Below are 26,806 nucleotides of genomic sequence, written 5' to 3'. Positions count from 1 at the left end.
ATGTCTTTCCCTTTGTTCTTCTTAATGCAAAGTATTTCAGATTTAGTTTAGTTCTTGAAATTTACTTCAATTGAAAGAAACTCAAGTCATCTCATCCAGCTTCTTAACCAGTAATGGAATCTACTGAACATGGGTAGTGATTGAGAACTCAGCATTTAAAGGGAAATCAATTCTTTGTTAGATAGACGGAAATCTATTTTATTCTCATAGATGTCTGTGGTTTGGTCCAGCTCAAGTCCATTATTCCGTAAAACAGAAATTTTAAGACAGCTGACTTACTCTTCCTTACTGCTAAATATTATCTTCTCCATACTAACTTACCATGGTTTCTGTGGTCTTACCTTATTGAGATTAGACTGTTCTTTGTATCCCATCTCACCTTGAATCATTGTCTTCTCTAGGCCCCTGTGATACCACACTCTTGGTGATTTTCTTCCTGTTTCTTGGACAGTACCTCTCCAGTCTCCTTTGTGGGCTTCTCTTCCTCTGCAGTTTCCTTAAATGTTGGTGTTTCTGAGTTTCTCTAGGTCTTTTCTTCTCACTGGGCAATCTCATCTTGTCCTGTGCCTTGCATCCATAAGCTGATGACTCCTAGATCCTTATCTCCAATTCAGATCTTTCTTTCGCCTCCATACTTGTATTTCTGTTTGTCTTTTGAGCATTTCCACTTGGATAGCTGACAGGCATCACAGTACGTTCAAAATTGAGCTTATGTGCTTCTCTAAACCTTGTGTCCTTCTTATGTTTTCTAGCTCTATGAATGGACTGTTACCTAAATGGAAAATGTAGGTATGCTCCTTGACTTCTGCTTTTCTTCCCAGTCTAATCAGTTATCAGGTGTTATTGATGCTTACTTCTGAGTATTGCTCTAATCCATCCTTCTTTCTCCATCTTCATTGCTCACTACTCTAATTCGGACCCCAGATCTCTTCAACAGCCTCCAAACCTGTGACAGTCATATGAGGTAGGTGGTGGTGTTTTTAACTTGCCTATTGGGAAACATAGATTCAGAGATGTTAAGAACTCAGCTCTGTCTGGTTCTAAAGCTCATGATATTTTTACTGTATCATGCTGCCTTGCTGGCATTATCAGAGATTGATACTGCCTTCTACTGGAGGAATTTAGAGTGCTTAAAATGAAGCATTATTTTAGATTCTAATGTGGCATTTTAAAATACATTTAGATAGCAGAGCTGTTGTAGGCCATCTGTCCATTATATGAAGATTAAAATCTTGTCTTAGTCACATTCTGCCTTCTATTTAGCAGGGTTAGTAGTTACAGAGAATTCAAATTTGGAATTTGCATATGGAAAATTAAAAATTTTAAGACTTTAACAAGAATATGAGACTAATATTCTTTGTAGCTAACTGTTGAATTAATTAAGTTCATTGTTTTTTGCGGGGGGGGGTGGGAGTTTGGTTTGCTTGTGTTTTATTTTTTTTTTATTTATTTGGTTGTGCCAGGTCTTAGTTGCAGCTTGCCGGCTCCTTAGTTGTGGCATGCAAGCTCTTGGTTGTGGCATGCATGTGGGATCTAGTTCCCTGACCAGGGATCGAACCTGGGTCCCCTGCATTGGGAGCACTAGTCTTAACCACTGCGCCACTAGGGAAGTCCCTGCTTGTTTTTTAAAGAGGATTTAAGGTAGATGGCTTTTCAGCCAGCTTTCATGCTGGTGAAGAAACATTTGAAAGTGGTACAGAGTAAAACATCTTAGAAATTCTGGCTGTTTTCTGTAGAGATTTGTTTTCTCCACATGTGTCTTAAAAAAAGAAAGGAGATATTCTCATCATTGCTTTCAAATTCTATTTTATCGTACGTTGTGCTCAGAGGGAATAGCCCCAGTGACCTTAGCTGTACTTTTGAATATAGCTCTTCAGAATTTCCTTTACCATGGATGCTTGATATCCTGAGTTTAAGATCAAGGTAAATCTGAAGGAAAACAAACCGTGAAACCTTTAGGGATAGAGTGCATATTGTCTTTGTTAAAGTTGTAGATAGGGACACTAAGAATTCTAAATTTGGCTTCCAGTAAAATCTTAATTAATTTTTTTCCTTAATTTTCCCATTCGAAGATGGAGAAAATAGTTCCCAGCAGTCTACAATACAGGATTGTTCTCTAGACAAATACTTATCATGGCTCAAAAGAATATTGTGTCTTGGACACTCAAATCCTGTTACTTGATTGTAACTATCTTCTAGTGTATAGGAAGGAACAAAGAAAAGATATTCGAAACATCCTTTCATTACTGTTATTAGTAATAAGTTGATAGTCTTCGTTGACTATATTTCATTTATTTTCCAATTTTATTCACTGAAATTTGGGTGTATCTTACAGTTGGTGGCATGTCGTAGTTTAATTAACCACTTCTGTTTCTTGGTGGGATATAAAATATCAAGTCTTAAAATGAGTTGTGTCTCGGTTTTGATGAAAACAGTATATATCTTCATTGGTATTAGAAGTAATAACAGTGATAATATTATAGTCTCCATTCCTGAGAATCACTTATTTGGTAGCCTCTACTTTCTTAAACATGACCAAGAACTGGAAAGTAAGCAGAAGAGGCTTCTGATGCTTACAATTGCTGTTAAGAAGCTCATGAAGTAAAGACCATGTTCTTGAACGTAAACTATTCTGTGATCTCAGTAGACGGCCTCATTTTGCACCTGTTCTTAATAGGCATGGGTATCTGATTACAGAGTCCAGGATTCAAAAGAATAAACTAAAAAAAAAAAAAAAAAAGCACATACATATTTATTAAGTGACAACTCTAGGACCTGCTATCAACTGAGAATGAGGGTGACCATAAATAAAGTAAAAATTAAAATCTATCTTTAAAAAACAACACAAAACCCAGAACAGGCCACATAGCACTGTTTCAGGAGGGGTAGACAGCCCGACACACACAAATCACCCTGATTACAGCTTGGAAGAGGTTCTTTTTTTTTTTTTTTAAGATTTTTTTTTTTTTTGATGTGGACCATTTTTAAAGTCTTTATTGAATTTGTTACAGTATTACTTCTGTTTTATGTTTTGTTTTGTTTTTCTGGCTGCAAGGCATGTGGGATCTTAGCTCCCCAGCCAGGGAGCGAACCCACATCCCCTGCGTTGGAAGGCGAAGTCTTAACCACTGGACTGCCAGGGAAGTCCCTTGGAAGAGGTTCTTTATCAAAATTCATTCTGTCTGATTCCACTGATACTTTCTTTAAGGGACAAATGTATTTTTTTATTTTGATTGGGGAACATTTGTTGTTGATTAAATTTTCCCCTCTTATGGTTGAATGAGGTTGTCAGCATATTTTGCCCTGAAACTATTGAAAAACTTTTGTGATACTCACCTGTCAGACATCTGAAATAGTATTTGATTCTCTTGTTCTAATGGTCTCTACCCCTGTTGCTAAATGACAACAGAGTACCATTTTAGGTCTCTGGGCTAAAGACTGAGCATGGGCATAGGTTGTAGGGAGGTGTTAGAGAAGAAAAAAGTAGAAAAATTTAGAGAACACACTGTCATCCTGATGTATTTCTAGAAGCTCTCACTGGGCAGTTGTGCATGTCCAGCTGCATTATTTTTGTTTGGAATAAACCCAGGGTACGTATCCCATAAATTCCTAGTGTTAGGGGGACTTTTGGGACATTCCCCTAAGTCATGAATTCTGAGCATAACATTGCTGACTGTGAGCACCTTTAGCCTAAGAGTAGATGTTAAGTTCGTGTATTGTCAGGTTTCCAGCATTTACTAATTAGGTTTTGCCTACTTAGGTTCTCCTGGCGGTTTCTCTTGGCCACTGTGTTCTTCACACTCTGCCCTAACCTGTTTTATATGTTGTCTGCCTTTGGGCTCTGCTTAGACATTTATAGCTTTTCTTTCTGAAGAAACCTTTAATAAAGTATTGATTTGTATATTCTTTAGTTAACAATTTATTGTTGATTATAAAAGCAATTCACACTATAGAAAATATGAAGAGAAAAATGCTTTTCATCCTACAACCGAGTGAACCACTGTTAACATTTTAATATGTTTTTGTCTAGTCTTTTTTTTCGAGGTTTATGTATTTTGTTTAGGAGTGGGAGAGAGAAAAGTAAGTGTGTTATTTTTTAAAATGAGAATCCTCTCAAACTTGCTACTGGGCATGCAAAGTAATTTTTAAAATAAAATTTTTTTTCAGAACAATTTTAGAATCACAGAAAAATTGCAAAGGTAGTACAGAGATTCTCATATATCCTTTATTCAGCTTTCCCTAATATTAATCTTATATAACTAGAGTATACTTGTCAAAACTAAGAAATTAACACTGGTATAATTTTATTAACTAAGCTACAGACTTTATTTGGATTTTTTTCCCAGTTTTTCCACTAATGTCCTTTTCTGTTCCAGGATCCAATCCTGAATACCATATTGCATTTTAAAAGAACAGTTTTGTCTTTTTTTTCTGCTTAACTTTTTATACCATGAACATTTTCTTTGTCATTAAATATTCTTTAAGCAGTGCTTATTAATGGCCCCAAACAGTTCATCAAATATTTACTCTGATGTAAATATTTCTGGTTAACTCTTTTTTTCTTGTATTTTGTGAGGGTGGGGAATGTTAGAAAACACACATATCAAACATTTCTATTAGTGGGGTACTTGAGTTAGGTGAGTTTAATGCTAGATTGTAGCAGTAATTTTGAATGCATTGCTCTAAAAGTAGAAAATAAATTATCAAGCTTATTTTCCTTAGAGAATTTAAGAGCATTTTAGATTGAGACAAGTGCAGAAAGTCATGAGTGACCTATTCATGAAGCAGTTTGTTTTGAGGATTTTTTTTAGAGTTGCTTGGCATTTGGCTTAGTGTATTTTGAGCAAATTGAATGTGTGTGTACATTTTATATACACACAGTCAATATTTAGACTGTTAATAAGAGTCTAGTAACTAGCATGATAACCACCTGAGTTTAAAAATACAGATTTATGGTATATTCTTCTCATACACTGGTGTATTCAGTTTTGAAAATTAATCTTTTTATTTACTTTTCTGTTATTCTTCATTAATATTTATTTAGCTCTAGGCTAAGTGTATTATATAAAATTTGAAGTTGCCTAGAGATTTTCTTGTATGTCTTGTAGTGTTTTATTGATGTTTGTAGTTGGATTGATATTGAATAATTTGTATATTCATTTAACATGAAATTGAAGTTCGAGTGGCTTGCATTTAGTCTTTTGTTGTTTTAAAGAATAAAGCCATAAAGCCAAATGCTTTTTAAGAACTATTAGGTGTATCATACTAAGAAAAACATTGTAAAATTCATATTTGGATTTTACCTTTTATTGTTGGTCAGGTTAGTAAAACCTCATAAGTTAAATAGTTATTATGCTAGGGTCCAGTCCCTGCTAGGGGACTAGTGTCTATTAGTAAATTTATAAACTAGAGGTTTATTAAGAGAGTTAAGCAATCATTGGTTTAATTTGACACAGTTGTAAGAATAATATGTAGAAATAATAACCGAGTTGAAAAATACAAACATGGAATTCTGATGTATAATACTTACAGAAAACTGAATGCACTATCTCCATAAGATCAAATATATGTATTCCAGTTTTCAGAGTTAATGATAAATGCTTTCTGGAGAATGCATATACTTTTTTACTGCTACCTTACAATCATGTATCTTCTTTCTGTGGTGCAATCTGTGAATTTTTAGTAGAGAGAGCTACATGATCTGTCATATAGATTGTTCACCCCTTGATGTTGCTGGAGGACAGTACTTGATTTTCTTGTACATGTATTTACATTGCAACATAGAGCACTTAAACTAAGACTTTCTTTGGGAGTTCCCAAGGCTGATGATGTTTTTTCCTGTGATTTAAGGTGCTGGGATTGTTGCCATTGGTACTGATTACATTATTGAATTAGCTAAGGCAGAGTGTAACTCATCTGCTGGGTTTGCACACCTGTATGTCTGTTTTTATATCTTAGGGCAGAGATTATGGGCACCCAGATTTAATTGTGTAAATTTCATCACCAGTGTTTCTTGGTATGAGTATGTTCCAAGATTATAGATGATTCCAGGATTGAATTATGACTGGTGTTATTAAAGGTAAAAGTTGTGGTTTATATCATAAGCCATTTTAGTACCATTTTCTCAGTATTTGCTAAACACACACACACACGCACACACACACACTTCTTGATTGATAGAAATATAGATGGTAGATAAAGATATACATACAGATTCTTGGATTTCTGTTCTAAAAACCCAAATGCATGATTGAAAGTGACTTTGTCAAATTCAGTGTGAAATATGAGGTTAAAGTGGGTAACATTTTCCAGAAATGAAAGAAGGGAATCCGAGGTTCAGGTCATCATCTTATAATGACACTCACTGCAGGTCTGGATACTGTTGGGAGAATGTTTATGTTTATAGATAGATGCTGTGACTTGTAGGTTAGACTTTAGGCATCATAGTAAAACACCATTAATTTTATTCTTAGGAATTAGATGTTCTCCTTGTATATATTCTAGACTTTATGCTTCTATAGGAAAGTATTTTGGTAGGACATTAGTGGTGTCTTTAAGATTGTAAGGGAAAATGTGAACTGTCCTCAGCAGTGCAAACTGGCGCTTCATGAAATGGCATGAGCCTACCTTCCTGCCTATCTCCTACTATTTTCCCATGCATACCATACATTCCAACTAAAAGGAACTATTTGGTTCTGGAGGCTCCCATGTTCTTTTAGGTTTCTGTGCTTTAGTATGCACTGTTCTTCATTTGGATTGCCCTTGCCATAGAAAACTCCCATCCGTCTTTCAGGACTTGACTTAGTGGTCACCTTTGCCAGGAAGGCTCCTTGATCACTTCTCTTTCCTTCTGCTCTGAGTTAAATGTTCTGATGGCACTGGCACATGGATACATGGATCTGTAACCCTGCCATGTATTCCTTTGCTTGTCTGCCTCCCTCACTAAACAGTAAGCTCCTTAGAATCAGGGAATGTGTATGTCCTCTTTATTTCTTTAACATTTAACTCAGTGCCTGGCAAAGAGAGTTGGTACTCAGAAAATAGTTGTTGAATGCTTTAATGTATAGATGGAGAAATGAATGAACTCATTTTTTATTCTCTCCTTAATATTGATAGCTGTTTACAATCATTTTTATTTACAAGTAAGCTTTTGTTAGCTTAATTCAAAAACTGTCTAAAATAAAGAAATGTTTCTTTATTAATATTTTAGGTTTATCCATAGGAAAATGAATTGGTGGCAGTTTAAATATACATAAGCATGTGCTTAATCTTTCTTGATCATCCTGGTTTTACTTGTCTCTTACAGAAAAAACAAAAATGAGAGGAATCTGGTTTAAATTGCAGTACAAGGAATTTAGATTAGACATAAAGAGTTTCCAGAAAATAAAGTACCAGATATTGAAGTGATTTGTAAGTAATGTAATTGATTTTTTTGAGAGTTAAAAAAAGGGGGAGTTCATGGAGGGTTGTGAATTGCAAAGTGGTTCACCAACACTGCCCTTAGTAGAATAAAAAACTTAAAGGAAGAAAATCTATTTAGAGGTATGCAGATACAACCATATTCATGGATAGATGCTTAAAAATACTTGGGTACTTTTTGGCTTACTGTGTACATATATATTTTAAAATTTCAGCTAACCAAGGAAACTATGTTGCATGTATCCTTACTTTTTACAGAATGGCTCTGGTTTAGTGACTAGCAGAATATACTGAGAATCTCCCTCCTTAGCCTTTTTTTTTTTAACTTCTCTTTCTTAGAGTAATATAAATAATAAAAAATCCTTAGCAGTGTTAAAAATAAACAGAAAACTAAGGTATATCAATAAAAAAAAAAAAAGACCTACCCACATAGTTTAAAAACAATCAACCAGACCACTTACACAAAGAACAAGGTTTTTGAATGCTATTCTCTTGATTGTCTTAATAAAATTAAATATGGCAGTTAGCTGTGCCCAAAATATAGAGTTATATTGCTATGCTTCTAACTATAGATATTCTGTCCTGGCTGTATTTGAACAGAACTACTGTAGTATAAGCCAAATTCACCCTCCGTGCTAGTGAACTGAAAGAGCAAATATACCTTCTTGAGCAACAGATTTATAATCATGCTAGTGAATAGAGTTCAGTGTTCTCTTTGCTTGTCATTCTGCAAGAATCATATTGGAATAATTTAGGACAGCTTTACTAAATTTATTAATGTAACTCTTGTTATGAGGATGGCGCTTAAATTGTAGGCTTTTGTACTTACAGTGCAAAAAAGCCTTCTTTGTGATATAAGAGACAGGATTTTACATGTAGTGATGATATAATAATGCCTGTCTTTCTAAACGCTGTATATTTTTCTAAATGCCTTTATAGCCAGAACTTATTTGGTTTTCACAATAACTCTGTGAAATAGGTGTCCTAATCTTATAAATGAGAAATTTTAGGCATAGAAATTTTGACTGAGTGCCAAAGGCATACAGTATTGTTTTATAATAAAGTATTGTTACCATTTCAATAGCTTGCATTTACTACATGCTTACTATATGCTGAGCTCTGTTTTAAGCTTTTTACATATATTAATTAATAAGAACTTGGGCTTTGTAGTCAGATCTGGATTTAATTCTGGCATCGTGCCATCTCTGCCATTTGCAGCATCGTGGATGAACCTAGAGATTATCATACTAAGTGATACTTCCTCTTATCAGCTGTTAACCTTGGAAAAGCTACCTAGCCTCTTCAAGCCTTGGTTTCCTTATTTGCTACAAAGAAATAATGATAGTACCTACCTCATAGGGTGGTTGTATGGATTGAGATAATCCAAGTGTGAATCTATGTCTGGTATAAAGTAGGGGCTTTAAAATCAGTTTGCTATAAAAAAATAAGGTGTTAATAGACTGTATTTACTGTAATTTTTAGCTTTTTGATAATTTTCCTGGTAAAATTGTGTTCTTCTTGAGTATAAACTCATAGTTGATGATATATATATATACCTGTTTTATAGAAAAACATCCATGTTACAACAAGATTATAGCTCTATATAGTGGCTAAAACTACCTCTTCCCTCTCACTACCTCCCAATCACCTTTCAGTTCTAAGCCTTCCACTAGTCAGAAGAAACCAAAGTGGATACCTGAGGCATTCATGTTCCAAAGTCAAGACAAGATATCCTCAGTCCATTGGGTTGTGTTCGTTCCAGGAGTGCTGTGGTATATCAGTTGTTTGGAACTCAGAATGTATTTTCTTACAGAAAGTATCCTTTTAAATGAGGCACATAAATTCTTGTAATTCCTGATATAACTGACATGTGTATATTTGCACTGAACGCAGTAAAAAGCAAGCAAAAACGTCACAGCACTCTGGCACTGCTAATAAAGTAATTTAAAACAATGAAACTGGATATATACTGATCCCCAAAAACAGGCCTGGAGAGGATTCTGGGAAGATGGAGTAGGAGGCATCAGGAGTCTGTCTCCCCACCTAGATAACAAATACAGTGGCAGAATCTGATGTAACTATTTTGGAACTGTGGAGCCGTTGAAGACTTGCAACTGTCAGGAAAAGGCTGAGATGTAAAATTGCAGCCATTCTCTGCTGCCACCTTTGTGCAGCTCTCACACAGCTTTTGGAGCCAGTGGAGGCAGAAAGTACCCTCTTCTCCAAATATCAAGGATCTGTACCTGGATCAGAGATTGCTCCTTCTGGTCAGAGAGGTGCAGACAGAGAGGTGGGCAGCTATTGTTGTTGCACATACCCTATTGTTGCAAGCCCCTCCCCCACCTGCTAAAGTGACTTCCAGGAAATTTAAAAGACTGGCACCCTTATATGATCCAGCAATCTCACTCCTGGCTGTATATCCAGAGAAAACTCTAATTCAAAAAGATACATGAACCCCAATGATCAGAGCAGCACTATTTACAATAACCAAGACGTGTAAGCAACCTAAATGTCCATCGACAGATGAATAGATAATGAAGGTGTGGCATATATGCACAATGGCATACTACTCAGCCATAAAAAAGAATGACATAATGCCATTTGCAGCATCGTGGATGAACCTAGAGATTATCATACTAAGTGAAGTAAATCAAAAAGAGAAAGATAAATCCTATATGATATCACTTATATGTGGAATCTAAAATATGGAACCACCTCAGCATATTGAAAGCTGTATACTGTGGGAGTCCTAGAAAGAGAAGAGAGAGAGAGAAAGGAGCAGAGAGAACTTTTTAAGAAATAATGGTTAAAAACTTCCCAAATTTGATGAAAGACATGAACATAAACATCCAAGGAGCTCATTGCACTCCAAGCAAGATTAAGTCAAAGAGACATAGAGCAAGACACATTATAATCAACCTTCCAAAAGACAAAGACCAGGAATCTTGAAAGCAGCAAGAAGAAAGCTAATCGTCACATACAAGGGATTCTCAGTAAGATTATTAGCATATTGCTCATCAGAAACTTCGGAGGCCAGGTGGCAGTGGGCTGCTATATTCAAAGTGCTAAAAGAAAAAGAGTCTGTTCATCAAGAATCCTATTATCTGGCAAAACTGTCCTTCAAAAGTAAGTGAGAAATTAAGACATCCCCAGGTAAACAAAAGCTGAGGGAGTTCATTACCACTAGACCTGCCCTGCAAGAAATGCACAAGAGTTCTGCAAGGTGAAACGAAAGGACACTAGACAGTAACTAGAAGTTGTGTGGAGAAATAAAGATCTCAATAAAGGTAAATACAAAGGGAATTATAAAAGCTAGTACTATTGTAACAAAGATTTATAACTTTTTATTTTCTACATGACTTAAAAGATTAATACATTTAAAGGAAAAAAATTATTAGTCTAAAAGCTCATATTGTTGTAACATTTTCCGGGATACACCATATGTCAGGCCACAAATTAAGTCTCAAAAGATTTTAAAAGATAGATAGCATACAAAGTATCATCTCCAACTACAAGAGGATGAAGTTAGAAATCAACAACAGAAAGAAAACTGGAAAATTCACAAAACTGGGGGAATTAAACAACATACTTTTTTTTTTTAACCATCTTTATTGGAGTATATAATTGCTTTACAATGGTGTGTTAGTTTCTGCTTTATAACAAAGTGAATCAGTCATACATATACATATGTTCCCATATCTCTTCCCTCTTGTGTCTACCTCCCTCCCACCCTCCCTATGCCACCCCTCTAGGTGGTCACAAAGCACCGAGCTGATCTCCCTATGCTATGCGGCTGCTTCCCACTAGCTATCTGTTTTACATTTGGTAGTGTATATATGTCCATGCCACTGTCTCACTTTGTCACAGCTTACCCTTCCCCCTCCCCATATCCTCAAGTGCATTCTCTAGTAAGTCTGTAAACAACATACTTTTAAACAACCAATCAAAGAAGAAATCACAAGGGAAATTAGAAAATACTTAGAGACAAAAGAAAATGAAAACACAGCACGCCAAAACTTATAGGACACAATGAAAGCAGTGCTAAGGGGATTTTTGTAGTTATAAATGCTTATGTTAAAAAAATAAGATCTCTAGCTTTATAACTTAAGGAACTAGAAAAAGAACAAACTAAAACCAAAGCTAGCAGAAGAAAGGAAATAATAAAGATTAAAGGAGAGAGAAAGGAAATAGAGAATAGAAAAACAGTCAGTGAACCAAAAGTTTGTTCTTTGAAAACATCAACAAAATTGACAAATTTTTGGCTAGGTGGACTAAGAAAAAAGGAGGAAAGACTCAAATTACTAAAATCAGAAGTGGAAGTGGTGACATCAGTATCAAGTCTACTGAAATAAAAAGGATTATAAGAGAGTACTATGAACAATTGTATGCCAACGAATTGAAGAACCTAGATGAAATGGACAAATTCCTAGAAATACAAAACCTACCAAGACTAAATCACAATAGACCTATAAGGTAAGGAGATTGAATCAGTAATAAAAAAATCTCTTTGAGTAGAAAAGCCCTGGCTTGGGACTTCACTGGTGGTCCAGTGGCTAAGACTCCACGCTCCCAATGCAGGGGACCCAGGTTCAATCCCTCGTCAGGGAACTGGATCCCACATGCCGCAACTAAGAGTCTCCATGTCACAACTAAGAGTTCACGTGCTGCAACTAAAAAAGATCCCACATGCCGTAACTAAAAGATCCCATGTGCTGCAGCTAAGATGCAGTACAGCCAAATAAATAAATATTTTTTAAAAAAAGAAAGAAAAAGACCTGGCTTCACCAGTGAATTCTGCTAGTTAAAGAACTACTATCAGTCCCTGTCAAACTTTTCCAAAATATTGAAGAGGAGAGAACACTTCCTAATTCATTCTATGAGGCCAGCATTACCCTGCTAACAAAGTCAGACAAAGACATTACAAGAAAAGAAAACTATAGACCAATATCTCTTGTAAACACTGATTCAGAAATCTTCAACAAAATGCTAGCAAACTGAATTCATCCACATAATAAAGGGATTATATACCATGGTAAAGTGGGATTTCTTTTTGGAATGCAAGGATGGTACAACATGAAAATTGATCAGTGTAATACACCACATTAACAGAATGAAGGAAAAAAAACACACAATCATCTCGATTGATGCAGAAAAAGCATTTGACAAAATTCAACACCTTTTCATGATAAAAGCATGAAAATAAACTAGGAATAGATGGAAACCACCTCAATATAATGAAAGCTATATATGAAAAACCCACAGCAGACATCATTCTCAATAGTAAAAGACTGAAAGCTTTTCCCCTAAGGTCAGGAACAAGGCAAGGATGCCCACTTTCACAACTTTTATTTAACATGGTAGTGGAAGTTCTAGCCAGAGCACTTAGGCAAGAAAAAGAAATAAAAGTTATCCAAATTGAGAAGAAAGAAGTAAAATAATCTGTTTGCAGGCGAGATGATCTTATATGTGGGAAACCCTAAAGATTCCACACAAAAAATACTTTCAGAACTAATAAATGAATTCAGCTAAGTAGCAGGATACAAAGTCAAAATGTAAAAGTTAGTGGCGTTTCTGTACATTCACAATGAACGATCTGACAAGGAAATTACAAAAACAGTTCCTTTTACAGTGGCATCAAAAGGAATAGAATACTTAGGAATTAAAAAACGTACACAATGAAAACTGCAAAATACTGCTGAAGAAATCAAAGAAGACATAAATAAACACATCCCATATTCATGGATTAGAAGATACAGTATTATTAAAATATCAGTCCTGTGCAAAGAGATTTACAGATTCATTGCAATACCTGTCAAAATCCCAATGATGTTTTTTTCAAAAACAGGAAAACCTATCCTGAAATTCATATGGACTCTCGGGACCCTGGATAGGCAAAACAGTCTTAAAACTGGATTACTCACAATTCTTGATTTCAAAACTTACTACAAAGCCACATAATCAAAACAGTGTGGTACTGGCATAAATACAGACATATAGACCAGTGGAATAGAACAGAGAACCCAGAAATAAACCCTCACATATGTGGTCAGATAAGTTTTGAAAAGGGTACAAAGACCATTCATTGGGGAAAGGAGTCTTCAACAAATGCTTCTGGGACAACTGGATATCCTCATGCAAAAGATGAACTTGGACCTTTACCTAACACCATATACAAACATTAACTCAAATTGGATCAAAGACCTAAATATAAGACATAAAACAATGAGATTCTTAGAAGAAAACATAGGACAAAAGCTTCACAACATGGATTTGGCAATGCTTTCTTGGATGTGACACCAAAAGCACAGGCACCAAAGCAAAAGTAGACAAATTGGACTTAATGAAAAAAAATTTTTTTACTTCAAAAGATAACTATCAACAGAGTGAAAAAGGCAACCACAGAATGGGAGAAAATATTTGCAAATCATATATTTGATAAGGGATTAATATCCAGAATATATAGAGAACTTATACTAAAAGTCAACAGCAAAAGAACAACCTGATTCAAAAATGGGCAAAGGACTTGAATAGACATTTCTCTAAAAAAGATATACTGTGGAAAACAGTATGGAAGTTTCTCCAAAAACTAAAACTAGAACTACCATATGATTCAGCAGTACCACTTCTGGGTATGTATCCAAAATAATTGAAAGCAGGGTCTCGGAGAGATATTTGTGCATCCATGTTCATAGCAGCATTATTCCAATAGCCAGAACATAGATAAATGTCCATTGATAGATGGATGGATTAGCAAGTGTTGGTATATATTCAGTGGAATATTTTTCAGTCTTAAAAAGGAAAGGAATTCTGACACATGTTACAGCATGGATGAACTGTGAAGACATTATGCTAAGTGAGACAAGACAGGCACAAACAGATAAATAGTGTACAATCTCAGTTATATGAGGTATTTAGAATAGTCAAACTCATGAAAACAGAAAGTAGAATGGTGGTTGCCAGGATTTGGGCAGAGGGGAAATGAGTTGTTATTTAATGGGTATAGAGTTTCATTTCTGCAAGATGAAAAAGTCCTTGAGATTGGTTGCACAATATTGAATATATTTAACACTACTAAACTGTATGCTTAAAAATAGGTAAGATGGTAAACTTTATATGTATTTTACCACAATTTTAAAAATTAGAAAAAAGAAAAAAAAGATCTGAAGGTGAGAGAGAGTTTCTGACAGGATTTTTAATATTTTCAAGAGCTTTATATGTTGGCACACTGATTCTTTTGTATGTTTAACTTCATTTCAAAGCTTTCCCTTGATATAGGGGTATAGATGGATCACTCTCACTTCTCTTAATCACATTTACTATGAATAAACTCATTTCAAGATAGGGGTTGTGGGATGCTTATGAGAGGAACAAATAAAAAGAGGAAGAGAGATTTTTCTTAGTTAATTGGCTAAAATCTCTTAAGAGAGAGAGCTAGACAAACATCACATAGAGAAATGATTTACGGTAGAATTAGCTGGACAGTTTTATAAGCCAGAGGCAAAGCATGATGTATGTTAAGCTTCTGGAGAAAAAAAAAAGCTGAGCTAAGGAAAAGGCAGTGGGTTGCTGCCCACCCTAATGTGGGGTGTAGCGGCAGCTCACAAGGGGTGTAAGCAAACACCTGGCTGAACCGCTGATTTTATATACAGGTTATAAGTCCAGAACGAAAAATTTTGTTTGTGTGTGGGTTCACGGTTTTGGAAATGTTCATTTTGGGTATCAATCATATTTGTTAACTCAAGTTAATATATAGATTAAAATGAGACTATTTGGAGGGCAGACAGCAGAAGCAAGAAGAACTACAATCCTGCAGCCTGTGGAACAAGAATCACATTCAGAGAAAGAGAGACAAGATGAAAAGGCAGAGGGCTATGTACCAGATGAAGGAACAAGATAAAACCCCAGAAAAACAACTAAATGAGGTGGAGATAGGCAACCTTCCAGAAAAAGAATTCAGAATAATGATAGTGAAGATGATCCAGGGCCTTGGAAAAACAGTGGAGGCTAAGATCGAGAAGATGCAAGAAGTGTTTAACAAAGACCTAGAAGAATTAAAGAACAAACAAACAGAGATGAAGAATACAATAACTGAAATGAAAACTACACTAGAAGGAATCAATAGCAGAATAACTGAGGCAGAAGAACGAATAAGTGACCTGGAAGACAGAATGGTGGAATTCACTGCTGCGGAACAGAATAAAGAAAAAAGAATGAAAAGAAATGAAGACAGCCTAAGAGACCTCTGGGACAACATTAAATGCAACAACATTCACATTATAGGGGTCCCAGAAGGAGAAGACAGAGAGAAAGGACCCGAGAAAATATTTGAAGAGACTGGAGTCGAAAACTTCCCTAACATGGGAAAGGAAATAGCCACCCAAGTCCAGGAAGCGCAGAGAGTCCCATACAGGATAAACCCAAGCAGAAACACGACAAGACACATAGTAAATTGGCAAAAATTAAAGACAAAGAAAAGTTATTGAAAGCAGCAAGGGAAAAATGACAAATAACATACAAGGGAACTCCCATAAGGTTAACAGCTGATTTCTCAGCAAAAACTCCACAAGCCAGAAGGGAGTGGCATGATATACTTAAAGTGATGAAAGGGAAGAACCTACAACCAAGATTACCCGGCAAGGATCTCATTCAGATTCGATGGAGAAATCAAAAGCTTTACAGGCAAGCAAAAGCTAAGAGAATTCAGCACCACCAAACCAGCTCTACAACAAATGCTAAAGGAACTTCTCTAAGTGGGAAACACAAGAGAAGAAAAGGACCTACAAAAACAAACCCAAAACAATTAAGAAAATGGTCATAGGAACATACATATCGATAATTACCTTAAACGTGAATGGATTAAATGCTCCAACCAAAAGACACAGGCTTGCTGAATGGATACAAAAACAACACCCATCTATATGCTGTCTACAAGAGACCCACTTCACACCTAGGGACACATTCAGACTGAAAGTGAGGGGATGGAAAAAGATATTCCATGCAAATGGAAATCAAAAGAAAGCAGGAGTAGCAATAGTCATACCAGATAAAATAGACCTTAAAATAAAGAATGTTACAAGAGACAAGGATGGACACTACATAATGATCAAGGGATCAATCCAAGAAGAAGATATAACAATTATAAATATATATGCATCCAACATAGGAGCACCTCAATACATAAGGCAACTGCTAACAGCTATAAAAGAGGAAATCGACAGTAACACAGTAATAGTGGGAGACTTTAACACCACCTCACTTACACCAATGGACACATCATCCAAAATGAAAATAAATAAGGAAACAGAAGCTTTAAATGACACAATAGACCAGATAGATTTAATTGATATTTATAGGACATTCCATCCAAAAACAGCAGATTACACTTTCTTCTCAAGTGCGCACGGAACATTCTCCAGGATAGATCACATCTTGGGTCACAAATGAAGCCTCAGTAAATTTAAGAAAATTGAAATCATATCAAGCATCTTTTCTGACCACAATGCTATGAGATTAGAAATGAATTACAGGGGGAAAAATGTAAAAAACACAAACACATGGAGGCTGAACAATACGTTACTAAATAACCAAGAGATCACTGAAGAAATCAAAGAGGAAATCAAAAAATACCCAGAGACAAATGACAATGAAAACACGACAATCCAAAACCTATGGGATGCAGCAAAAGCAATTCTGGGCTTCTGTGGTGGCACAGTGGTTGAGAATCTGCCTGCCAATGCAGAGGACACGGGTTCGAGCCCTGGTCTGGGAGGATCCCACATGCCGCGGAGCAACTAGGCCCGTGAGCCACAACTACTGAGCCTGCGCGTCCGGAGCCTGTGCTCCGCAACAAGAGAGGCCGCGATAGTGAAGAGGCCCATGCACCGCGATGAAGAGTGGCCCCCGCTTGCCGCAACTAGAGAAAGCCCTCGCACAGAAACGAAGACCCAACACAGCCATAAATGAATGAATAAATAAATAAATAAATAAAAATTAAAAAAAAAAAGTAGTCAACCTTTAAAAAAAAAAAGCAGTTCTAAGAGGGAAGTTTATAGCTATACAAGCCTACCTCAAGAAACAAGAAAAATCTCAAACAATGTAACCTTACACCTACAGGAACTAGACAAAGAAGAACAAAGAAAACCCAAAGTCAGTAGGAGGAAAGTAATCATAAAGATGAGAGCAGAAATAAGTGACATAGAAGCAAAAAAACAGTAGCAAAGATCAATAAAACTAAAAGCTGGTTCTTTAAGAAGATAAACAAAATTGATAAACTATTAGCCAGACTCATCAAGAAAAAGAGGGAGAGGACCCAAATCAATACAATTAGAAATGAAAAAGGAGAAGCTACAACAGACACCGCAGAAATACAAAGCATCCTAAGAGACTACTACAAGCAACTCTATGCCAATAAAATGGACAACCTGGAAGAAATGGACAAATTCTTGGAAAGGCATAGCCTTCCAAGACTGAACCAGGAAGAAATAGAAAATATGAACAGATCAATCACAAGTAATGAAATTGAAACTGTGATTAAAAATCTCCCAACAGGGCTTCCCTGGTGGCGCAGTGGTTGAGAATCTGCCTGCTAATGCAGGGGACACGGGTTCGCGCCCTGGTCTGGGAAGATCCCACATGCCGCGGAGCGACTAGGCCCGTGAGCCACAACTACTGAGCCTGCGCGTCTGGAGCCTGTGCTCCGCAACAAGAGAGGCCGCGATAGTGAGAGGCCCGCGCATCGCGATGAAGAGTGGCCCCCGCTTGCCACAACTAGAGAAAGCCCTCGCACAGAAACGAAGACCCAACACAGCCAAAAATAAAATAAATAAATAAATAAATTAAAAAAAAAAATCTCCCAACAAACAAAAGTCCAGGACCAGATAACCTCATAGGTGAATTCTATCAAACATTTAGAGAAGAGCTAACACCCATCCTTCTCAAACTCTTCCAAAAAATTGCAGAGGAAGGAACACTCCCAAACTCATTCTATGAGGCCACCATCACCCTGATACCAAAACCAGACAAAGATACTACAAAAAAAGAAAATTACAGACCAATATCACTGCTGAATATAGATGCAAAAATGCTCAACAAAATACTAGCAAACAGAATCGAACAACACATTAAAAGGATCATACACCATGATCAAGTGGGATTTTTCCCAGGGATGCAAGGATTCTTCAATATACGCAAATCAATCAATGTGATACAGCATATTAACAAATAGAAGAATAAAAACCATATGATCATCTCAATAGATGCAGAAAAAGCTTTTGACAAAATTCAACACGCATTTATGATAAAAACTGTCCAGAAAGTGGACATAGAGGGAACCTACCTCAACATAATGAAGGCCATATATGACAAACCCACAGCAAACATCATTCTCAATGGTGAAAAACTGAAAGCATTTCCTCTAAGATCAAGAACAAGACAAGGATGTCCAATCTCGCCACTATTATTCAACACAGTTTTGGAAGTCCTAGCCATGGCAATCAGAGAAGAAAAACAAATAAAAGGAATACAAATTGCAAAAGAAGAAGTAAAACTGTCACTGTTTGCAGATGACATGATACTATACATAGAGAATCCTAAAGATGCCACCAGAAAACTACTAGAGCTAATCAATGAATTTGGTAGAGTTGTAGGATACAAAGTTAATGCACAGAAATCTCTTGCATTCCTATACACTGATGATGAAGAATCTGAAAGAGAAATTAAGGAAACACTCCCATTTACCACTGCAACAAAAAGAATAGAATACCTAGGAATAAGCCTACCTAGGGAGACAAAAGATCTGTATGCAGAAAACTATAAGGCACTGATGAAAGAAATTAAAGATGATACCAACAGATGGAGAGATATACCATGTTCTTGGATTGGAAGAATCAACATTGTGAAAATGACTATACTACCCAAAGCAATCTACAGATTCAATGCAATCCCTATCAAATTACCAATGGCATTTTTTATGGAACTAGGACAAAAAATCTTAAAATTTGTATGGAGACACAAAAGACCCCGAATATCCAAAGCAGTCTTGAGGGGAAAAAATGGAGCTGGAGGAATCAGACTCCCTGACTTCAGACTATACTATAAAGCTACAGTAATCAAGACAATATGGTACTGGCACAAAAACAGAAACATAGATCAATGGAACAAGATAGAAAGCCCAGAGATAAACCCACGCACCTATGGTCAACTAATCTATGACCAAGGAGCCAAGGATATACAATGGAGAAAAGACAGTCTCTTCAGTAAGTGGTGCTGGGAAAACTGGACAGCTACATGTAAAAGAATGAAATTAGAACACTCCCTAACACCATACACAAAAATAAACTCAAAACGGATTAGAGACCTAAATGTAAGACCGGACACTATAAAACTCTTACAGGAAAGCATAGGAAGAACACTGACATAAATCACAGCAAGATCTTTTTTGATCCACCTCCTAGAGTAATGGAAATAAAAACAAAAATAAGCAAATGGGACCTAATGAAACTTCAAAGCTTTTGCACAGCAAAGGAAACCATAAACAAGACAAAAAGACAACCCTCAGAATGGGAGAAAATATTTGCTGGCGAATCAACGGACAAAGGATTAATCTCCAAAATATATAAACAGTTCATGCAGCTCAATATTAAAAAAAGAAACAACCCAATCCAAAAATGGGCAGAAGACCTAAATAGACATTTCTCCAAAGAAGACATAGAGATGGCCAAGAAGCACATGAAAAGCTGCTCAACATCACTAATTATTAGAGAAATGCAAATCAAAACTACAATGAGGTATCACCTCACATCAATTAGAATAGGCATCATCAGAAAATCTACAAACAACAAATGCTGGAGAGGGTGTGGAGAAAAGGGAACCCTCTTGCACTGTTGGTGGGAATGTAAATCGATACAGCCGCTATGGAGAACAATATGGAGGTTCCTTAAAAAACTAGAAATAGAATTACCATATGATCCAGCAATCCCACTACTGGGCATATACCCAGAGAAAACCATAATTCAAAAAGACACATGCACCCCAATGTTCATTGCAGCACTATTTACAGTAGCCAGGTCATGGAAGCAACGTAAATGCCCATCAACAGACGAATGGGTAAAGAAGATGTGGTACATATATACAATGGAATATTACTCAGCCATAAAATGGAACGAAATTGGGCATTTGTTGAGACGTGGATGTATCTCAAGACTGTCATACAGAGTGAAGTAAGTCAGAAAGAGAAAAACAAATATCATATATTAACGCATATATGTGGAACCTAGAAAAATGGTACAGATGAACCAGTTTGCAGGGCAGAAATAGAGACACAGATGTAGAGAACAAACATATGGACACCAAGGGAGGAAAGTGGTGGGGGGGTGGTGGTGGTGGTGGGATGAATTGGGCGATTGGGATTGACATGTATACACTGATGTGTATAAAATTGATGACTAATAAGAACCTGCTGTACAAAAAAATAAAATTCAAAAATTAAAAGAAAAATTCAAAAAACTAAAAAAAAAAAAAACTGCTCTGACTTTCTCAGCGCTTCTTAAGTTTTTTGGTTGGCACCACTCATACAGCGTTTATTACTGTCTCTTTTTTTCTCAATAAAAGAAATTCATTTCATTAAAAAATAAAATAAAAAAATAAAATGAGACTCTTTGTAAAACCCCTAACATGCCTGCTGTAGTATAGCTATTTAGTAAATGCTAGTGCTCGTGCTTGAGTGAATTTGATTTTTTTTTCTGTGTTGTAAAAAGTGAATAAATTAACCAGAAAATTTTCAGAAGTATATTGAAATCTCTTAAAACTCTAGATTGTAATTTATTGCTGTAATTTATATCATTATCCTGTGACTCTATGGCATGCTTGTTCATAATGTTTTCTGATGACTGACTCTTCTGATTTGATTCTGGGGGTCTCTTGTGGATTAGAAGATACAGAAGGTGGATTCTAAAGAGTTAACTCTTTGGCAGGAGGGACAGTGAGGTTTAAGAGATGTGACTGGATATGGAGAATTAGCCTGCCATTTGCTAAAATGGGGTTTTAGAGCTGGAAAGGAACCTTGGAGGTAGTTTAGTCTAACCTCTCATTTTATGACTGTGGAGATAAGTATTGAGAAGTGTGTTGTCTAACGTCATAGCTGTCGTGGAGAAGCTAAAATCAATGGCTTCTAAAGGTCCTGATATCCAAACATCATGGAACGTAAGCTACTGCATTTTTACTTTTCTTTTGAAAAGGCTGTGTTTATGGTACCGTGTACACATTATATTAATTTTTAGAATAGATCTTATAAATTATATATATTTTAATCAAAAATTCAGTCTTTTTAGTTTGTTTAAATAGATTGACTGAACTAACAGTGCTGCCAGAAGTCTCATAAGGAAAACTGTTTTTAAAGAAATAACAAATTCTTGACTTTTTCTTGCTAACTCTAGGTTAAGTCAGCAAACAAAGAAAACATGGTGTTCTGAAGTATGATTAAACTCCTGATGCTGCAGCAGAGGCTAAGAATATTAATGGCCAGATCTAGGTAAGTTGAATTTTACTTTTAAAAAAATCATTAAGTCCACAAATTACATTTTTTAAACTAGAGATTTTAATAATGTTTTCTTGAATGCAGTTATTTTGCCTCCTGATATGTTGTCACCTCCCACTCCCCAAAAATAAGGACACTTGGCTTTAATTAAACATGACAGTGTTTACTAATTTAAAATACCCCGCACAGTTGTTGCAATGTTGATCTTCCCAAACAGAAGCTACCTTTTGTTCTTGCATATACCCTTATTACTTTCCTATGTGGCTTTCTTGAGGGAGTATAGTACGTCTTTTTGTGTTTCTGCTGAGTTATAAACTTGACTGGGTAAGATGATGAGATCACGTGGTTTCTCATCAAGTGTTTACAGGTATTCGTGCATATTATTGGGTGTTATATAACTCAGACGCTCTCCAGGTATTAATCTGATTGTCATAAATGCAGACTATCTAGTGTCTTGCCTTTCCTCCTGCCTGGGAATTCATGCTTCAGGAGGAGGAGTCAGAGATGTGGGTGAAAACTCCACATCAAAAATCTCCTTCTGTGCTGGAAAATTGACTACAACTGCCTGTAGTCCCAGCTGTTTCACAGCCTCACTCGTACTAAGCCTATTCTTCAGCCTTACTGAGGCCTCCTGTTCCTTTTTGCCTCTCTCCGTTTTCTTCAATTTCGTCAGCCCTCTTCTTTCTTGCTTCTTTCCTGAGCAGACCTGATGGCCCATCACTTCAAACCCCTATATTGCCAATGTCCTTTAATTTCCTTGTCCTTTTACCTTCTGACCCTGGGTCAGTTGAACTGTCTACCCTCTGGACTGCTGAGTACAGCTAGAAAAATAGCATAATCTTCCTCTCCAGCTTCTGCTAAGTCTCAGCATAGCCTACTTAATAATCCTGCTACCTTTCTTGGGTAGCTTCTCAGAGAATAACCCTCAAGTCCTTCATTGTGCAAACTTGCCTTCTATTTTACAAAAGAAATTTAGGATGATAGATGTTATCTATTTCAGCTTCTCTACTTTGTTCCACCCATCCTTATTTTCTGCCCTCTTTCCTCAGAGGACAAGGCACTCCTTCCTCTCTGGGCAGACTTCTCAGTCTGGGCCCCGGAACTCATCTTCTCTAGCCTCCCCGCTCCGTCTTGATCCATCCTGTAGCCGTCTATGTCCTTTGTTTTTTCCTATATTCTTTAACCTTTACTGACATACTGATTACTAACCTGCATAAATCTGTGTCATCTTAAAACAATAAATAACTCAAGAAACATATTTTATTTTGAAACCATGTCCAACCATACCCTATCACTTTAGGCTTTCCTTTCCAACTGTGTTCTTGAAAGAGCCTTTTCTATTCTTTGGAGGACTACTTCCTTATCTTCCATTTGCTCACTGCTGAATGGCTTTGCCTCTACCTAACACTCCACTATGGATAGAACCTTCCTTCTTGACACTTTCATTTCTTAGTTTGTAGTATTCTGATTGTTTTTCTTTTCCTTCACTTGTTTTTCTCTACTCCAATATTTGCACACTTGTGTTCCCCAGAATTTTAACTGCAGACTGCTCTTTATACTGTCCTTGATCAGGGTCTTCTGTTTTATAGTTTCAAATAGCATGTGTCCCAATGTTTTACCTCTTTCCTCAAACCCATTCTGATGTACTTACCTCTCTATTGCAAGTCTTTGTTTGGTTGTTCTCTGGAATCTCAATTTAACATGTCTAAAACTGAACTAACCACCATCACTTCCTCTTGAAGACCTGAGAAAGTTTTTCCTGTTTCAGGTAATGGAACCAGCACCCTTCATCTGCCGCCCTGAAAACTGCCTCTTACTTCCTGTATACCTAGCCAGACACTCAGTGCTGCAGACTTGTTTTCCTAAGTATTTTTAAAATTCATTATTTTCACCTTTATTCCTACTATTGCTGCTCTGGTTTTAAGTCTTTGGCATATTCCATTTTTCAGTAGTCTCTCACAGGCTTCCCTTCCTCTGAGCTAAACTCCCGCTTAAAATTACCCTGCAGATGGAAGTATCTAAAATGAATTCCTGACCACCTCACTTTCCTGCTTAAAATACTTCAGTGGCTTTTCACCTTGTGTAGGATGAAATTCATTCTCTTTGGAGTGGCATACAAGGATTTCATGTCACATGGTAGGCTTTTCATTAACTATTTTTGTACTGAACTGAAGCATTCAATGTGAATAGAGTCCCCAAGTAGGTTGTACCACCATTCATATATCCCTGACAAAATCGGAGGTGCTGCCTTAACAGGTAGCCTGTGAAGGTGTCAAGTGGAAGAATGCTTTTTCTACTTCTTTTGAGAAATAGTTGAAAAATATTTACTTGAGGCATTATTTTTTCAGGCAAAAGCCACACTGTAATAATCATTTAGCTCTTTGTATTCAGTGGTGAGGCTGGATAAGCAATTTCAAGAAGACTTTTTGTTTGTTTTTTTGTTTCTATCAATTATCTGTCTGCTTTAAATTTTGTTTTGAAATATTCTTTTGGCCACCTTCTCATCTTCTAATTTATTAAACACTTACTAATTTTTAAAAATTAAACATTTATTGAATATCTGCTATGTCAAACAGTATGCTTAGTGCCCTAGAAAATTCAGAAAACACCGTTCCTATCTTCTTGGAGATCACAGTGAAGTGGGCGGTGAGACAGGTCAACATTACAGTAGAAATGTGATAAGTACCATGATAGAGTCATGTCCATTTGACTACAGGGACATTGGAGGCAGGCTAGCTTCAAGTTATTTGGAGTCCCAGATCCCTAGGTTGTTGTTCAGGATGCTTTATGGTTTGGCTCATGCTTGTGTTACAGCCTACCCTGCACTCTAGTCGTACTAGATGCCTCACTTTCTCCTGAATACAGTGCCACCTTTCATGACTTTTATCTTTGCACCTAATTTTTTATCTTGTCTCAAGTGCCTGTTTCTGTTTTTTGCCTAGCACACTGTTTCTGCTCACCTTTTAAAGTACCAGCTCAAATGGTGCTTCCTGCCCTTCCTAACCCAGAAAGTTCGTTGCTTCTTTCTCTGTGCCCATGGAACTCTTCTTATATTCTAATATGAGGTTTATCATAAGGCATTATCTGTTGACATCTCTGTCTTTCCCTTTAGACTCATGGCTCTTCAGAGGTACATCCTGTGACTTAGTCATCTTTATACCATTATACTTAACTGGCATATTAAGACACCAAATATGAATCTTTTTTTTTCTTTTATGTAACAAGATTTTATTTATCCTTATGTCATCACACATTTTCCCTATATAAATTTATTTATTTACATTTTTAATTGAAGTATAGTTGATTTACAATGTTGTGTTAGTTTGTGGTGTACAGCAAAGTGATTCAGTTATATATGTATATATATATAATTTTTCATATTCTTTTCCATTATGTTTTATTACAAGATATTGAATATAGTTCCCTGTGCTAAACAGCAGAACCTTGTTGTTTATCTATTCTCTTTATAGTAGTGTGTATCTGCTAATCCCAAACTCCTAATTTATCCCTCCCCCACCCCTTTTCCCCTTTGGTAACGATAAGTTTGTTTTCTATGTCTGTGAGTCTGTTTCTGTTCGGTAAATAAGTTCATTTGTATCATATTTTAGATTCCACATATAAGTGATACCATGTGGTATTTATCTTTCTCTGTCTGACTTACCTCATTTAGTGTGATAATCTCTAGGTCCATCCATGTTGCTGCAAATGGCATTATTTCATTCTTTTTTATGGCTGAGTAGTATTCCATTGTATATGTATATATACCACATCTTCTTTATCCATTCATCTGTCAGTGGACATTTAGGTTGCTTCTGTGTCTTGGCTGTTGTAAATAGTGCTGCTATGAACATTGTGGTACATGTATCTTTTCAAAGTAGAGTTTTCTCTGGATATATGCCCAGGAGTGGGATTGCTGGATCTTATGGCAATTCTCTTTTTAGTTTTTTAAGGAACTTCCATACTGTTTTCCATAGTGGCTGCACCAAGTTATGTTCCCAACAGTGTAGTAGGGTCCCCTTTTCTCCACACCCTCTTCAGCATTTATTATTTGTAGGCTTTTTAATGATGGCCGTTCTCACCAGTGCGAGGACACCACCAAATATGAGTCTTAATTTAAGTTCACTATTTTACTTATCACTTCTTTTGGTGTATATACTAGCATCCTTTTTCATCTGCGTAATCCTTACACCTGCCAGCATTCTTTATCTTCCTTTAGTGCAGTTCATTCAGCTCACAAGAGACTTAGAGCACCTCCTGTGTGCTAGGTATTGTGTTAGGCACAGGGAATGCAAGAATGAATAAAGTCCATCCCTGCTGGGAAGGAGCTCAAAGTGGAGGGAAGTAGATAGATAAGTAAACAGTCTATCACAATTTCTACTGAGTAAACAGTGTGAAAGATGCTGTGATACTGGAAAGCTCAGGGTGCTTTGGGGGTACATAAGGAATATAACTTGCCCAGTAGGTAGGAGTCAGAGAAGGCTTCCTGAAGGCACTGTACTCTGAAGTTGAACCTTGAGAAAGGAGCAGCATGGAAGGGTGTGAGAGAACAAGATGCTCTGGGGAAACTGTTTAGTATGGCTGGGTAGGACTTGAAGCAAAGAGGAGGGAAGAGGTTAGACTGGATTTGTAGACAGAGACCAGATTGTGAAGGACCATGTGTCATACTGATGAGCTTTGCATTTTTTCCTGAAGGTAGTGAAGATCTGCTGAAGAATTTTAGGCAAATTTTAATCAGATTTATGTTTTTAATGTTTAGTAGCTTCTTACGCTTCCTTCTTTTCCCCTTTTTTCAAATACTGTCACATCCATTCTCATTCTTTCCCTTGTTTGTAAGTGAAGTTTTGAATTTTTCCT

General features: G+C 36.5%; 1 protein-coding gene across 15 annotated transcripts in view; it reads left to right on the top strand.

Annotated features, from left to right (window-relative positions):
• FRS2 (fibroblast growth factor receptor substrate 2) overlaps window positions 1-26,806 on the top strand; it is a 117,408-nt gene that overhangs the window by 80,348 nt on the left and 10,254 nt on the right. For 3 of the 15 annotated variants that reach the window (XM_082422806.1, XM_082422805.1, XM_082422798.1), the window contains one exon: window positions 21,852-21,946. The exons of 3 other annotated variants lie outside the window; for them this stretch is intronic. Coding sequence is in view for 1 of the 12 variants with exons in the window: in XM_082422804.1 (XP_082278930.1) it covers window position 23,818 (1 nt within the window). In the remaining 11 variants the exon portion in view is untranslated. 9 more of the 15 variants (XM_082422800.1, XM_082422809.1, XM_082422808.1 and 6 more) reach the window with 8 other exon arrangements.

This window comes from Balaenoptera physalus (genome assembly GCF_965194825.1).
Source record: "Balaenoptera physalus genome assembly, chromosome: 13".
NCBI classification, from domain to species: Eukaryota; Metazoa; Chordata; class Mammalia; order Artiodactyla; family Balaenopteridae; genus Balaenoptera; species Balaenoptera physalus.
This window is presented reverse-complemented; position numbering and strand designations above follow the sequence as displayed.